This window comes from Euleptes europaea, chromosome 1, assembly GCF_029931775.1.
Source record: "Euleptes europaea isolate rEulEur1 chromosome 1, rEulEur1.hap1, whole genome shotgun sequence".
In the NCBI taxonomy this organism is placed as follows: domain Eukaryota; kingdom Metazoa; phylum Chordata; class Lepidosauria; order Squamata; family Sphaerodactylidae; genus Euleptes; species Euleptes europaea.
The window spans coordinates 33,122,531-33,140,491 of record NC_079312.1 but is presented as its reverse complement, the minus strand read 5'-3'; the positions used below and the strand labels follow the sequence as shown (position 1 = coordinate 33,140,491).

Here is a 17,961-nt window from a genome sequence, read left to right as displayed (position 1 = left end):
ATAATTTAAACCCATTATTGTGAGTCCTATCCTCTTCTGCCAACAGGAAGAGTTCCCTGCCCTCCTGTAAGTGACAACCCTTCCAATGGTTAAAGAGAGCAATCATGTCCCCCCCTCAACCTCCTCTTCTCCAGACTGAACATTCCCAACTCCCTCAGCCTTTCCTCGTAGGGCTTGGTCTCCAGGCCCCTGATCATTCTCGTCACTCTCCTCTGCACCTGTTCCATTCTGTCCACATCCTTTTCGAAGTGAGGCCTCCAAAACTGCACAAAGTACTTTGGGTGTGGCCTGATCAATGCAGTGTACAGTGGAACTATGACATCTTGTGATTTGGATGTTATACCTCTGTTGATGGATTCCAAGATGGCATCAGCCTTTATTGTCACTGCATCACACTGTCTGCTCATATTTAACTTAGAATCATAGAGATGGAAGGGACCACCAGGGTCATCTAGTTCAACTCCCTGCACAATGCAGGAAATTCATAACTACCTCCCCCCCACCCCCAGTGACCTCTACTCCAGGCACAGAAGATGGCCAAGATGCCCTCCCTCTCATCATCTGCTGAAGGTCATAGAATCAGTGTTGCTGACAGATGGCCATCTAGCCTCTGCTTAAAAATTTCCAGGGAAGGAGAGCTTACCACCTCCCAATGAAGCCTGTTCACTGACGAACTGCTATAACTGTTAGAATATTCTTCCTAATGTCTAGATGGAAATTCTTTTGATTTAATTTTCACCCGTTGGTTCTGGTCCCACCTGAACCCCAAGATCTTGTTCATATACACTGCTAGCCAGAAGTGCATCCCATGATCTACTGATGGATGAACTAGCTCCCCAAGTTCTGAACAGGGTGAGCACAAGCTGCTCTGAGGCTAGCCTTGGCCCGGAAAGAAGGTGTATTATAGTGGAGTGCTGAATATACAATAAAACTTTATGTAGATGGAAGGCAGACTTTAAATATTTTACTCAAAAACTGATACTAGTGGGCTAAGCATGGCAATGACTAAGGCTCCTCCTTGTGTTCACACAAGGAACAGATAGTTGCACAGACTGTTATCAGTCTGAAACCTGGCAAATGTCTTCAATGTGCAATTATTTATTTATTTGTATTCCACTTTTCTCTCCTGTGGGGGCCTAAATGACGCACAAATCCGTCTCCTCTCCTCCCTTTTATCCTCGTAACAACCTTGTTGTGGCAGGTTAGGCTGAGAGAGAGAGTGACTAGCCCAAGGTCACCCAGCAATTTCCCATAGCACCGTGGAGATTCAAACCTGGGTCTCCCAGATTGTTGTCTTAACACTCTAACCATTACAGCACACTGCAAGGATTTTGACTGCCAGTGGGTTTTGTGTGCGTGTTCTTAAATTAGCATTTAAATTTTGTTTTGGAAGGTAGAATTCTTAGCTCGAATATAAATTTTGCAAGTAAACTAGTACACTAAAAGAAATGTTGTTGCAGCGGACGGCATGTAGGATTTGGATCTGCGGACTCATTGCTCATCGAAGCTTAGCACTTTCACTCCTCAGTTCCCCCATTTTTGAAATGGGCATAATTGTAATCCGCCTTTCCAACTGTTAATCTTACCACAAAACATTCTGCTCACAAATAGCCAAACCATAGCAAAATGATAATGCCAACAATATCATTCTCTCCGCCCGTACTTCGAATTTTCTGTCAGAATGTCTGATATCAAAACACTGCCTTCAGATTTGGACTGAGAATTTGTCCTTTAGCTGGGCTTCAGTTTCATATACAGTGAGTATATGTACATTAAAGAGCACTGACAGAGCAATCCTGAAAAGGTCAACTCAGAATTCTACTTAGGTCTATTCAATGGGGCTTACTCCCAGGAAAATGTTCTTCGGTTGCCATCTGTCTAGCCTCAGATAGAATGAAAACTGCAATACAATTTAATGAAGGAAATAATATCCAAGGCAGGGAATGAGCAAACTCACATAGTAAAAATAATACCAAGCATTGTGTAATAAGTAGAAACCCACGTAAGCAGTCGATCACTCATCACATCACATGAATCACATGAAGCTGACTTATCCTGCATCAGACCCTTGGCCCATCAAGGTCAGTATTCTCTACTCAGACCGGCAGTGGCTCTCCAGTATCTTTGGCAGAGGTCTTTCACATCACCCACTGCCAGATCCTTTAACTGGAGATGCCAGGGATTGAACTTGGGACCTTCTGGTTCTGCCACTGAGCCATGGCCCCAAGTATTCATACACTGTGCAAGTTCAGAGGGAAGGCAGGAGTCCAAGTTTATAGTAAGTGTTTGTGTGAAGAACTGGCTATAAATAATAATCTGTGCAGGTCCAGGTAAAGGTTGAATTCCAAAAATAGAGGTCCGAGTGTCCAGGCAGCAAATAATCCAGTAATTTAAAGGGGAAGCAAAGCAGGGATGATGATGAAGAAGAGTTGGTTTTTATATGCTGACTCTCTACCACTTAAGGAAGAATCAAACTGGCTTACAATCACCTTCCCTCCCCACAACAGACACCCTGTGAAGTAGGTGGGGCTGAGAGAGTGTTACTAGCCCAAGGTCGGCCAGCTGGCTTCATGTGGAGGAGTGGGGCAACAAATCCAGTTCTCCAGATCAGAGTCCACCGCTCCAAACCACCGCTCTTAACCACTATGCCATGCTGGCTCTCATGCTGGATATATGATTTGTGTTAATGGGAAGCTTCTGTAATCATACATATAATGTGAAACCAGCCAGATCATACACCACATGAACTTTGATCTCAGGGAAAATTCTGCCCCCAGTTAGAGGACAGGAAGCCAGATCCAGCAATAAAAGTTTATTTCCTTCCTAAGATTAGAAAGAGGGAAAGGGAAAGTGAGCAATTCGGGTACCTAGCTTGAATGGACAAAGGGGTGTTTCATGTCCTGAGAATAAATTCCAAAAAAGGTCAGGTAGTGGAGGTAAACAGGCAGGTAAAGGGTGTGTCTGGGGGCAGTCTGCCATCTGATCAGGAGAGCATTAGCACACTGTTCCAACAGTCTAAATTAGATCATAATGAGGGCAGGACTAAGATGGGAAAACCTTTCTTTGAGAAATGCTAATATGACAGGTTCTTTATCAGCCTAAAAGGTACACTGATTAATCACCGAGTCCTTGATTTATGATCTTATGGTCAAATACTTAGTGAGGTATGACTTCGGCCAGATACATCTGAATCTTCTACAGTTAGCATGATACACACATGAGCATATACATAGAAACACAGAACTAGAAGGGACCTCAGGGGTCATCTAGCAGAGCCAGTATTGCCTAGTCTGACAGGCATCAGCTTTCCAGAGTCTCAACCTGATCCTTTTAACTGGCGATGGTGATGATTGTACCTGGAACCTTCTGCATGCCAGGCAGATGCTCTACCACTGAGCCATGCTCACAGTCTCATGATCAAATCCAGTGTGATGTAGTGGTTAAGAGTGGTGGTTTGGAGCGGTGGTGGAGTCAGATCTGGAGAACCGGGTTTGATTCCCCACTCCTCCACATGAGCGGCGGAGGCTAATCTGGTGAAGTGGATTTGTTTCCCCACTCCTACACATGAATCCAGCTGGGTGACCTTGGGCTAGTCATAGCTCTCTCAGCCCCACCTACCTCACTGGGTGTCTGTTGTGGGGAGGGAAGGTGATTGTAAGCCAGTTTGATTCTTCCTTAAGTGGTAGAGTCAGCATACGAAAACCAACTCTTCTTCTTCTTCTTCTTCTCTGCTTTTTGTTCTGGAAATATTCACAAACCTTGTTTCTTAGGCTCTTGTGACATTCAGAGAGGAAGTGGTCCCAGTTTCTAGATGGAAGGGGTGGGGCGGAGAGACAAACCAAAATGGAGGTTTGTTGACAACAATCTCCCACTTGGCAAGGAATATCACAAAGGCTTGTTTTATGTTCTGTGGTGCTGTTTAGGGAATGTTAGTGGCACTGTCCATCCTCCTGTCTTTCTCATTCCATGGGGTTAGGCCTCAAGAGCACACATGTCTCTGCCCAGATCACAGAGTAATTACTCTTAGAAACAATTAAATGGAGCTGTAAATTTGGTATGCATGCTAAAAGCAGTAAGCAGTAAATCCATCTGCTTGGCAAAAAAATCACTTGGCCTGTATTGAGAACATTGTGGTAAGGTATCAAAGTACCTTCCCTAAATGCATTTTATGATACATTTCAGTTTGGTCAGAGGGCTCACTGCCTCATTGGCGTAGCACACATAGAACCCAAAGTTAAATCCCTGACATCTTTTGGTTGATTTCAGACGGGTCAATGGCCTGGGTCAGTATCTTCATGGGTTCAACTTCAACTTGAATAAAACTAGCTGCAAATTTTGCCTCCCAACAAACAAGCTTCCTTGGGAGGTGGTAAGCTCTCCTTCCCTGGAGGTTTTTAAGAAGAGGCTAGATGGCCATCTGTCAGCAATGTTGATTCTATGACCTTAAGCAGATGATGAGAGGGAGGGCACCTTGGCCATCTTCTGGGCATGGAGTAGGGGTCACTGGGTGTGTGTTTGAATTTCCTGCATTATGCAGGGAGTTGGACTAGATGACCCTGGTGGTTCCTTCCAACTCTATGATTCTAAACTGCTCTGCCCTTTCCTAGTGAATTCTGAAATAGTACTCCTTTCTGGGATCTTGCAAACATTGGTGAATGACATGGACGAGCCGGTCACCTCTGGGTCCTCTGACCTTTCGTTAAATCCAGATTGTGCAGCGAGGCCAATTTGCCAGTATCATGTATGCAAACAGTTCGCTTGTGTTTTATAAACAGCACCCATAAATCTTGGGAAATGCCAACAATATGGGGAGCATCTGTGATCTCAGATTCGGGCTGGGGGGGGAGGGAGAATAAATATGACAGTCTTTATCCCCCTTCAGCCTCTCATTTCTCATTTGATAGGGACCCGAAATAGGAAGGTGTCAGTTCCCAAGTGCTTTGGCACCGAATGGTACCCAGGAGAGTGCTGTAAATTAATGCACAATGAAATTGGATTTAAATTATTAATGGGCAATATTTCGGAATACCCAAGAGAACTTTGTTGGCAGCTCTGATCTCAGTCTCCTTGTGTGTGTATGTGTGTGTTTGTCTTTTCTTCTAACAGGATGGTCCCGAAGCTGGGCAGACTGTGAAGGTGAGTGCTTATTATATTATGCAGAGTACAAATTAATAAGAGACAATTATGAGAACTAATAAAACCAGCCAGCTGCAGCGCATTTTCTGCTCTGCTGTTTTATCCTTGAAGCTGGAGGAATCCTGAATCGCCTGTGACTGTAGATGCGTCAATTGCCACGGAATGCTGCAGTATGGTTCCCCTTCGCGTCTTTCCACCTGATGTTTTCAGTGGTAACTGGTTCAACTCTAGTCCACAAAGGGCTTCTATCTTGCAGGCTCGCTGCAATGATGCTTTGCTGCCAGAGGCTGCCTCAGCAGAAGTCCAGGTGTCAACAGCACAGCTTAGGAAAATGAGGGGGAAAGGCTGTAAATTTCTTGCAGTGAGTTGGGGGGATCCTTTAGTTGCCTGCCTGAGGATGAGCATTCTCTCACTCCTGGAGGACTCTGGCCACTTTCTAACACTGTGTATTTACGACAGTACTTCAGATGTAATATAGCTGGTGAAAACAGGGGAGGGGGGGAACCCCCTAAGAGTGGGAAATGAAATAGCAAGGATTTAGTATGGCATTTCCTCACTTGTGTAATAAAACAGATAACCTCCAGGATGGAGGTGCATCCAGATCTCCTTTCTTACTCATGCACATGCAGATGTGGTTTGATACAGAATTTAATACGCATGCACATGCACATACTTGGAATGTTGAAACAGCAATGACCTATAAAATATTTGAAGAAGAGAGCTGTGACTCATGAAAGCTCATACCCTGCCAGAAATGGTTAGTCTTCAAGGTGCTACTGGACTCTTGCTCTTTTCTACTGCTACATACAGGCTAACACAGCTGCCCATCATGATCTGTAAAATATGGTTAGGTGACTGGAAGGAGTGTGATGGTTGATTGACAGGGCAATCCTGATGGCCACTGTTGAATTGGTGGTCAGCCACCATTGCAAAAGCAGTGTCACCAGTCTGTTTCCTATGGACATTCTGCAGGGGGAAATAACAGCATACACCCCTTCTCAAAGCAAAGCAAACATGCCAGAGTCAATCCCATCATTTTGGCTGGGACACCACTCCACAACCCCTCTACGCTGTACCCATGGCAGCAGTTCCCAGGGTCCCCTGTCTTGCGCTGCCAAGCTGCATGGCTTATCAGATGCCAGCAGTACTGTGGGGGATTGTGGCACCCAGGAGCCGGGAGGGAACCAGTGGCTGAACGGAGTGGCTCAGGCTGCCCCCGTCATACTCCCAGGTATTCCTGTTGAATCACCATCTGCACAGATGCTAAACAGAAACATGTGCAGCAATGGTGAATCGCACAGGCACCATGCAGGTCACAGCCATGCTGGTGGGACCCTGGGTGGGGTCTGCTCTCCCCCTCTCCCCATGGTAGGCTCCATTTGCCAGGGAACCCCCCTGAGGTGCATGCTGTAGTCATTCAAATGACACTTACTGATCCCATGAGGAAATGCGTTGCAACTGCAATTGCTCCCTCCGCTGCGGCTGCATAGGGCTCTGATCCTGCATTGGGTCCTATGGTTGCTTGGCCAGCTGATCCACAGGAAAAAATGAGCCACCTGCCAGGTACCCCAAACCACAGTTATGCCCTGTTCCTTGCCAGGGGGGAGGGGCCAAAAATCCAAACTTCATATATACAATGATGGGATCTGTGCTGGCAGCGACAGACCTAGAAAGGGATCTTGGGGTGGTAGTGGATCGCTCGATGAAGATGTCAACCCAGTGTGCGGCTGCTGTGAAAATGGCAGTTTTCATGCTGGCCATAATTAGATAAGGAATAGGAAATCTGTGGTGAGACCACACTTGGAATACTGTGTACAGTTCTAGTCACTACACCTAAAAAAAATTATATTGCAGAGCTTGAGAAGGTGCAGAAAAGAGCCACCAAAATGATCAGGGGACTAGAGCAACTGACCTATGAGGAGCGGTTAAAGCGCCTAGGGCTGTTTAGCTTAGAAAGAAGCCGTTTAAAGGGAGACATGATAGAAGTCTATAAAATTATGTTTGGTAATACTAGAATGCGGGGTCATCTGCTGAAGCTGCAGGGTGAGAGATTCAAAACTTTGCGCCTCCCCTGCCACCGAAGTGCAATGATGTGTGCTTTAAGTATGCATGGCAAAGATCTCTGAGGAAGAGCCCTGTGCTATACACCCTCCCTACTGAATTATGGGGTGTGCTGAGAGCAGTGATTGGGTGCAGGGGTGGGATTTGGCCACTGCTTGGGAAGGAGTGATTGGTTACAGCTATAGTCAGCATCCTGTGCTCTGCTGGGGCCTGTGGACAGGACAATGACTGTGTGTTGGGGGTGGTGGTGCTTGGTCTGTCGCACTGGAAGTGCCAGCGATGCTCTAGCCTTCCCCCCAAAAAACTCTATGGTTTCCATAGAGTTTTTGGCGGGAATCGCTAGAGCATCCCCGCATGACCCGGAAGTTATGGAATTGTGCCCCGTGAGCGTGGATAGCAAGTCAGGAGTTCTGCGTAACGCAAGCTCCTACCGGAGGACAGGTAGGACCTGGCAACCCTACAGACAAGTGGTTCATCTAGTTCAGCATCTTGTCTCACGCAGTGGCCAACCAGTTCCTTTGAAGGCTCAACAACAGGGCATAGAGGCCGAGGCCTTCCTCTGATTTGCCTTCTGCTGCCGGGATTCAGAGGCTGACTGCCTCTGAATGTGGAGGTTCCCTTTAGTCACCATGGCTAGTAGCCGCTGATAGACCTCTCCTCCATGAATCTACCTAAGAACATAAGAACATAAGAAAAGCCATGCTGGATCAGACCAAGGCCCATCAAGTCCAGCAGTCTGGTCACACAGTGGCCAACCAGGTCGGTGCCTCCAGGAAGCCCCCAAACAAGACGACTGCAGCAGCACCGTCCTGCCTATGTTCCACAGCACCCAATATAATAGGCATGCTCCTCTGATACTAGAGAGCATGGGTATCCATCATGACTAGTATCCATTCTAACTAAAAGCCATGAATACCCCTCAGCTACCTAATTCCTCTTTAAAGCTGCCTGTGCCTCTGGCCATCACCACATCCTATGCCGGTAAATGCCCTACTTCAATAACTTGCTGTGTAAAGGAGTATTTCCTGTTGTCCGTTCTATTGTATATCCACGGCAGGATGTGATAGCCTCACTGTTGGCCGATAGGATTAACAGCAAAATGCAGGTTAAAAAAAAAAGCTCCCTTGATTGGCCACCAACAAGTGTGTATTTTGCTTTTGGAATTAAAGGGAGAGAAAAAATGTGTTATGATTTTCTATTATGCAAGATGCAAAGGTCACCAGATGTTTGTAGCCAAAGGATTGTGAAAATCTGCATGCCTAGGCCTTTTTAGTAAATGCAAGGAGATTGCAATGTCCCGCTGATATTATTGCAACATCCTGGATTTTATAAAATTACATATTTCGTCCTTTATAAATATAATGTTGGCCTTCTCTGCATTTTCCTGCTTTTCTGCAAAACTGGTAAGCACCATAATTTGTAATCATTTATTGTCACTTTGCTGATGATGCGGCTCTTCTGGGGGAAAAAAAGGCAAGCATAGTGCGTTAATAAAATTAGGTGCTTTCCCAACACATTTCCGATTCAATTACGATAATCTCGGTTTGAAATAGAATGACAGGGCTGACTGAGTCGCCAGTGCAATGTGTATGCTGGGTGGGGATCATAAAGCTGCCTATATGACAGACATGTACATCTTTAATTTGATAATATATATATATATATATCTTTCCATTAACAGCAACATTTTTAGCTTGCACAAAAAGGGGGAAATATTCTGAACAATAAATAGGGTTGCCAACCTCCGGGTAGTGGCTGGAGATCTCCCGCTATTACAACTGATCTCCAGGCGATAGAGATCATTTCACCTGGAGAAAATGGCCACTACGGAAGGTGGACTCTGGCATTATGCATCCCCTCCCAAAACCCCACCCTTCTCAGGCTCCACCCCAAAAATCTCCAGGTATTTCCCAGCCCAGAGCTGGGAACCCTAACAATAAACCATGTATCAGCATGATGTAGTGGTTAAGAGTGGTGCACTCTGATATGGAGAACCGGGTTTGACTCCCCATTCCTCCACATGAGCGGCGGACTCCAATCTGGAGAACTGGGTTTGATTCCCCACTCTTCCACATGAGCGGCAGAGGCTAATCTGGTGAACTGGGTTTGTTTCCCCACTCCTACACATGAAGCCAGCTGGGTGGCCTTGAACTAGTCACAGCTCTCTCAGCCCCACCTACCTCACAGGGTGTCTGTTGTGGGGAGGGGAAGGGAAGGTGATTGTAAGCCGGTTTGAGTCTTCCTTAAGTGGTAGAGAAAGTCATCATATAAAAATCAACTTTTCTTCTTCTTCAGTTCATTGTTCATTTTGTTGGATGGGAACCCATAGGTTAGGTTAAATGTCCTCTGCAGTGTACCCCATATTCCTTTCTTTTTGCTTACCCTCTCTTCCCTCTCTGCATATTGTAAAGCAGTTTTGGGGACTGGAGAGACATAAAGACATAAAGAAGAGATCTCTCCTTCCTCCTTTCCTTTAGTACATGTTTGTGGCTTTCTCTCCTGTTCATTCTTATGTTTTCAGACAACTGAAAATGGGGGAGAGAGAAATATATGAGAGATGTGGTGGTGGCAGTGGCAGCCATGTATACAATCTAGGGAGGGCTATGATGTAGCTCCCCCATCTTTCCAATTGCATTCATTAATTCCTTGGGACTAGTGTTTCCAACCCTCAGGTGGTAGCTGGAGATCTCCTGGGATTACAACTGATCTCCTGGTGACAGAAATCAACTCACCTGGAGAAAATGGCCACTTCAGAAGGTGGACTCTATGGGATTATACCCCATTCAAACATCTCCCCTCCCCAAACCCCGCCCTCCTCAGGCTCCACCTCCAAAATCTCCAGGTATTTCCCAACCCTGAGCGGTCAACCCTACCTGAGACAATTTGTGGCTATTATGAAATATAGGGTGCATGCCTAAGCAGGTCTGCTCTAGAAGTAAGTCCTTCTGGGGCGTATTCTCAAGGACGTGTCCTTAGGATGGCAGCCATAACAAGGTAACCAGGAGGAACATTTCTTTGAAAGTACCCTGCTATTTTGCTATGTAATCTTGAATATCTCCAAGACCTTTTCCAAGACCTTTCCCCTCAACCACTGAACTCCTGCCACCTGGTGAAATAGAACTCCTGGTGGATGAATTTGTCAGTAAGTTACTTTGGGAAATGAGAAGTTCTTCCCACATAAAGGGCAAGAGTCCAGTAGCACCTTAAAGACTAACAAAAATATTTTCTGGTAGGGTATGAGCTTTCGTGAGCCACAGCTCACTTCTTCAGATACCCACTGTGAATTATTTCCCACATAAAGTGATGATGATATTCTAAAGAGCCTTAAATATCCAACGGTTACAATGAGATATGGAGAACCAACATCCAGCTAAGCAGAGATATGCAGGCAAATGAATCTAAGGTAAGAATTGCTCATTTTTCTTTCCTGAATCGAAAACTGAGGCTCAAATGGACATAATGAAAGCAACTTTGGTATTTGATAGGCATTTGCAATAATGAGGGGCTGTCAATACCAGATAAGGTTAAGAAACTCTTGGCAAGCGTGGATTTAGGAGTTACATTGGCAGTAGCCAAAGTTTTGGCTCATGTAATTAAATTCAAAGGACTTCAAGCACAGTAACTGGTTGGCTATTTAAATTATTTATTTTGTTATAGCTAGTATGACATTGGTCAAGGCCTGTAGGCTAAATGAGCAGTATCTTTAAAGTGATAGGCCTTTGTGTTTTATTCAATTTTTCTGCTGTTTGGATTGTTTTGTTGGCTTTGTTTCCTCAGGCTGCTTTGGCCCATTGATGGTTGTCATTTTATAGTATGTCTCTGAAGTGGAAAAGCCGTATAGGTCATTTCTAGTTAAGTAAATAAATACTGGAGAAGATTTACATGTTCTATGTTTCGGTCCCATAAATAGGTTGTTGAAATAGGCTTCTAGTGAATATGTTGGATTTATTCATCTAAATAGATTTTGTCATATATAAGAGGCATACAGAATCAGTAGAATGCAAATGTGTGAAAAATAATAACAGTGCCCGTCTCTTCTCTAACCTTTGGTTGACTTGGACTTGGACTTCTTCTTGCTGATAACGCAGGATTCCTTTTTCCCATGTGGACTATTAGCTACTATGTTTGAGTGTGAACATGTGGCCTTTTGTGTATGCAAAATATATACCGTAGCTCTAAGAAACAGATTTTGTGTTTTAGCCTTGGACGGGAACAGTAAATAATTTTCTAGAGGTTCCTAACATAAATTCAGTTCTGGTAAGCAGACATGTCTATTGTTTGCTAGGAAGGTGAGGATATTCCCCCCCCCCCAACAAAACTATGCAGAGTCACAAGTTGGGACAGAACTAGGGATGCTAACCTCCAGGTACGGCCTGGAGATCTCTTGGTATTACAACTGATCTCCAGATGACAGAGATCAGCTCACCTGCAGAAATGGAAGCTTTGGCAGATGGACTCTATGGCATTATACCCTACCAAAATCCCTCCATTCACCACCATCCCCAGGCTCCACCCCCAAAATCTACAGGTATTTACTAACCCAGAGTTGGCAACCCTAGACAGAACAGTGAGAAGTTGATATTGTAGAAGTGGTGAACAACATGCTTCAAAGGCTCTGTTCATGTATTACCAGCAGTGTGGGAGTCCAGCTTCTTCAATGCTACTTGGGTAGGGTTGCCAACCCCCAGGTACTAGCTGGAGATCTCCTGCTATTACAACTGATCTCCAGCTGATAGAGATCAGTTCACCTGGAGAAAATGGCCACTTTGGCAATTGGACTCTGTGGCATTGAAGTCCCTCCCCTCCCCCAAACCCCGCTCTCCTCAGGCTCCACCCCCAAAATCTCCAGGTATTTCCCAATCCGGAGCTGGCAACCCGATACTTGGGTAATGTGAGAAAGCCCCTACCAGGCCAAGTGGGAAAAGCTCTTTTGACTGGGATAATAGTAAAAAAAAAATTATGAACAATCTCCCGAAGATGTACAAATCCATCCTTTTCATTTAGGTCAAAGGTCAATGCCTTCATTTTACTCTAGCCCCACTGACTGAGGTGGCATCAGGTAGAGGGTTCACAATGTGGTTATATGAGGGCAACATGCCTATTAATAATTCAGATAGATGGATATATAAATAATAAGATAGCTAAAATGGACACTATGAATGATCAAATTCTTCCCCCCTCAGCGTGTTTTGCTCCCCAACTGGATTAGTGGTGAGGGCTTGGAAGGGACATTTCATTTTGATCAAGAGGCAAGGCTCCTTCCTTCTTAAGATGCCTGCCTGTCAGCAGGGCTATGGAAAGTACATTCTTTCAAAGTGTGTTTGTCTGGGGCAAGGTGCTGGCATCATGGGTCCCCTCAAGAGGCGAGAGGTTGGGCAAGATCCCATCATTCCAAGAAGAGGCAGGAGACGCAAAGAGTGCTGATGAGTATATTTTTATTAAGGACCTTCTTGTTCCCCACACCAACCAGCTGTCACGGCTCGTGTCGTTAAGGGGTCTACACTCTTAGAATGTATCACTTACTAAGAAGTGAAGTTACCTTATTCAGCAAGACCTCACAGACAGGAGCCAATGATAATTCCTACTAATGTAGGCTTTCTATTGAAGGGTGCCAGAAAATTTATAAACAATGGACTTTCTTTAAATAACATTTATTTCACATTATATATATATATATATATATATATATATATATATATATATATGCATGTGAATATATACATACTCTCAAAACATGTCATAAAATACATTATGATATATGCAAGCAGTTTCAAACAATCTTTATAAGCAATTTCTACTCCTCGTCTCTGTAGAGCTTTTTGCTTGGCTAGATTGAATGCTAACCCTTCTATGGTAATGCAGGGCAGAATTCTGAATATACCATACTCACACAGGATCTGCCCTTGCTCTTCTGGCTCTATTGACTCATTAGCCCAGGGGTGGGGAACCTTTTTCCTGCCAAGGGCCATTTGCACATTTATGACATCATTCAGGGGCCATACCAGGTGTAGATCTCCCGGTGTGGGGGGAAGAGGCTAGGGTTGCCAGGTCTTCAGCCACCACCTGGAGGTTGGCAACCCCAGGGGAAGCCACACAGAGAAGGCCTGCAGGGTGCCCCCCCTCCCAGGCGGAAGGGCAGCCAGTAGTGTGCCCGAGCAAATGAGGTGCCAGGGGGGTACAGCCCACAGTCGATCGGCAAGGGAGGAAGGAAAACAGAGAAAGAGGAAAAGGGAGAAAGGGAGAGAAAGAGAGAAAGAAATGGAGAGAGAGGGAGAAAGAAAGAAAAGGATGAAGGGAGACAAAGAAAAGGACGGAGGGAGACAAAGAAAGAGACAGAAAAAGAGAGAGAGAAAGGAGAGTGACAGAAAAAGGAAGAAAAGAGAGAAAAGCCTTCCCTCCCCCCCACACACACACCCGCTGGCCCCGCGTGACCGGGCCCCAGCCTCCCCTGCCCACACACACACCCGGCGGCGCACAGAGCCCCACACGACCAGGCCCCAGTCTCCATGCCCTTTCCTCCCCAGAGTCCACAAAAGGCCCTCCCCCGAAGCCCAATTGGCTCCTGCATGCATGCTCTGCCGCCGGGAGCCGCCAGCATCTTTCCCCCTCCCTCTCGCTGCTCAACAGTCAGCGAGAGGAGGTCCAAAGGGCGCCGCAGCACCACTGTAAGCCGTGGCACCAGGAACACCCTCTAGGAGGGCCGCCCTGCGCCCCGCCTCTGCAGCAGGACCCCGGAGCTCCCGAGGGCCGCAAAAAATGTCCTCGGGGGCCACATACGGCCCCCGGGCCTGAGGTTCCCCACCCCTGCATTAGCCCATGCCCTTTTGGAATGCCGCTTTTATGAGGAACTTCGATCGCACTATATTTCCCCCCTTTTAATATACAAATCCAATGCCTCTGTTACTGACATAATGCCTTTTTTACTAAGTGATAGGGACCCCAAGGCTACATTGTCAGTGGCAAGATTTGTTTCAGTCCTTATATCCCTCCAACACTAGATATATGCTGCTCAAGATCAATTGATCAAGGAGCTTCGAAGGGATAAAAGGAAAGGAAAAAGGAAAGGAAAGGATAAGCAATTTCTATGTTGCATAATATTTCTCTCTATGAGAGTTTAAACCTTTCAACTTGTATCTCTATTTCATTTAGTATAGCACAGTTACAGAATCTTGTAAAAACATGGTTAGTGTACAATCATTACAGAATCCCTATCAAAACATGATTAATATAATGGGAGGGAAGATATGATTAGTAAAAACATCTTAAAATATTCCAGGTATCGTAGCAATATTTCAGTACAAAAGACATGCTTTTATCTTGCCATGTCATCTATAAATCATCTTAACTTCATGGGAACTGAATTTATGTTCAGGATATTTATATGTTTCAATATGTGTTATCTTTTCCCAATGCTGTGTGTAGAGGATAGAATTCCATAAGCTTGTATTTAATCTATTCTATGTTTATGGACTTCTGATCATTGTTAAGATCAGGAATGCTACATACATGCTGAAAGTATGAGTGTATTTTAACAGTCAGCAATGCAGAGCTTATGTGTTATGTATATTCATTATGTGTGAGCTTAAGGCTGTATTAATGTTCTATGGAAGACTCAGTTATTCTCTGGCTTTGCCAATTTCAGAGAATATGTTTACTTGGTTAAGAGTCTCCATAAATAAGCCTAATAAGTTCTGTATATGTTTTATGTAAGCACTGCATTATATGTGCCTTGTGCATTACCACAGAAAATAGAGATCTTCCTTTCTTTTCAGGAATATCTCTGGCCTCTTACCCTGAGAAAGTTCTGAAGCCCTTCTATTATTTAGAAAAGACTTCTGAACAGATCCAGGGAATTATCTATGTAGGATCTATATAGGATATACAATCCTCATGCCTGCCAGCATTTGGAAAGCCAGGACAGGATCGGACAGATCTTCTTTGAGGTTCCATTAATCCTTGCTAGGATCAATTGAGGCTCAATATACCAAATATGATGAAGATCCAATACACTTAGACTCCCATCTCTAAGGTAGAGTGCTAGGAGTTCTAAGGTATCCATCTTTGTCATGGAGCAGCCTGCCAGCATTTCACTTCAGATTCCAGCCTTTATGAGAACTAGAATTGCTGCACTGAATTCCCTTTCAAAAGGGATTTCTAGCTTTAGGCAAGAAGACTGTAAATCTGTTCCATAGTATGCAAGAGATGGTAAGAGAGTGAGGCCTGACAACCAGAGTTGTCTTCCTTCAATCTTCTTAGGTTTTACATCTTTCAAGATGGAGAAAGCAAGGCCAGACAGCTGAAGCTGTCCTCCAGTTACTCTCTGCCTTCTGGCAGTTTGGTTCTGGCTTTTATTCTCTCAGACCAGCGGTCATCTGAGCTGAGAGACTAGAAGCTTCTGCCCTGGGTTGCTACTCTAATACCTATATCCCTACAATTGGCCACACATGGTGGTGTGCCATTGTCACTTGGTCTGTGAAGAAAGCATTACCATGTTCTTGGCATTGAGTCATAAAGTTCACAAGTGCAAGGTTACCATCTGTTATACTGTTTGAAGACTAGGTCTGAATCATTAGATTAGTATTATTGGTAGCATTATTCCCTCCTCGCATGACAGCTATCAGAGGGGCTAAACTCCCAGGCAGAAATGACCTTCTTGTTAGTGTCAAGAAGAGGCGAAGCCCCTCGGATAAGTGATGCTGATATTCTTCCAGACACAACAATCAAGCGGGCAACATTGCATATCATAACCTTGTACTCTTGTAGTTTATCTCAGAATACTGAGCATAGTCTTAGCCAGCAACTCAATAACATCATGACCTTTACTCTACTTTATTTACTACATCAACAATTCTGTTCAGAGAAATAAGTCTCTATAAACCTTTTTGTAAACCTTTACTTTTATGCTTTACTCATGAGATTCATAGAGAAACCACAGGTACAGGCTCCTTATCACTCAGGCCAGCAACACAGCCTCATGCCCAATGCAATTCCCTCATTCCCTGGCACCACTATCGTCTTGGCGTGGGCCACTGCTCCTTCACTCTCCCTCACCTGCCGAATCTCACCTTCCTCTCCACCTCCCAGCTCCTGGGCATGACTGCCTCTAAATCCCTCCACAGTAGCTATCCCTGTCTGGGATAATTGGTGTGTGTGGCCTCCTGGCTCGTTCCCAGCCTTCCCCACAGCCCCAGCGGCATGCCCCTGCCTCTCACCACCACGGATGTAGCTAGTCAGCTGCATCCAATGTTGTATGTCTAGTGCCAGGCCGGATGCACCTTATGGGCTTGCCCATTCATCCAGCGCTGTCCCTATGCCCCCACCATTCTCTCGGGTGATTTACTTGATGGAGGCACCTTCCATAGTTTAAATGATTTTTTTATTTGGGTCTAGGATGTTGTTGTGTATGATATTTTGTTTGATTTAAATCTGAGTACACATGAAAACATGAAGCTGCGTTATACTGAATCAGACCCTTCGTCCATCAAAGTCAATATTGTCTACTCAGACTGGCAGCAGCTCTCCAGGGTCTCAGGCAGAGGTCTTTCACATCACCTTCAGGATCTCAAGCAGAGGTCTTTCACATCACCTACTTGCTTGGTCTCTTTAACTGGAGATGCCGGGGATTGAACCTGGGACTTTCTGCATGCCAAGCAGATGTTGTACTACTGAGCCACAGCCCCTCTCCAAGTAGGTGGTTTGGGCCCGTTTAGAGAAGGTTTTAAATAAATTTATATATATCTGGCATGAGGGATAACTTTCTCTGACCTTTGGAAGTAGGGAAGATCTGCTCACCATCTCTGCAGTGTGGATTACTGTGTCAAATTTGAGACATTGAATTGCACAAATCCCAAAAGTGGTCCCCAAATGTTTTGGGGCAGATTCACATCTGGATATTCAGATTGACTTTATGAAGACCATTATGTGTGCATGCAAGTCTGATCTGTATGAACTTATGGGCCAGTTTTATTTTTAGATTGGTTTTGTGATCTTAAAGTGTTGGTAATGTGTTTGCAACACAAACAGCGTAACACAGTGTAACGTGTTTACAATGCAAGGTTTGGATTCCTCTTTCTGAAGAGATTCTCTTGGCATGTTTCTGCTGCAGACTTGGACAAATCTTCCCTTTTCCATCATTATTACTGTTGCTGATGTTACGATTCTGAACAGTTTTTATCTGCCCATTTTGCTGCAAGTATTTTATGCAAACTATGTATAATAAATATGGTATCTATATGGACATCTAGATGTAAAATTTCTGGATTGTTTTTTAATTTTCTTTTTTTTTTAATTTTTGGAAATTTTTTGAAGCATTTAAAATTTTATTCTGGGAAGTTTTATTCCGGGAAATTTTGAAGCCTTTGAAAATTTTATTCTGGGGAAAATGGATATTTGGGGAACAAGTGAAATATGTGCATTACTTGCTTTCCTGTCAAAGCCAAACTGCTTCTAGTGATGTAACAATGTAAAATATGTCATTTATAATGTCATTAGAATAGAAAATTTTACTAGGGCATATTTATGACATTTAAAAGCATGGACAGCCCATTCCTGAAGAGGGGACGAAGAGTCTTTGGAGCTGGCATGACTCTGCACTGGCATCTATGCCAGCGTGGGGGCAAACATGCCGACATCCGGGGTGTGCCGGCCCGTGCTACAAGCACAGCCACACTGGCAGGGCTTTCCTGGAAGGGAATGCCCATGCCAGCATTGGGGGGGGGGGTGTCCCAGGGCATTCCTGGGGGTGGACCTGCCTTTAGGCAGCTT

General features: G+C 44.8%; 1 protein-coding gene across 2 annotated transcripts in view; it reads left to right on the top strand.

Annotated features, from left to right (window-relative positions):
• FHIT (fragile histidine triad diadenosine triphosphatase) overlaps positions 1–17,961 on the top strand; it is a 1,210,431-nt gene that overhangs the window by 926,095 nt on the left and 266,375 nt on the right. For both annotated transcript variants that reach the window (XM_056858181.1, XM_056858174.1), the window contains exon 5: positions 5,107–5,136. In XM_056858181.1, coding sequence (XP_056714159.1) covers positions 5,107–5,136 — 30 coding nt within the window. The remainder of the gene's footprint in view (positions 1–5,106; positions 5,137–17,961) is intronic.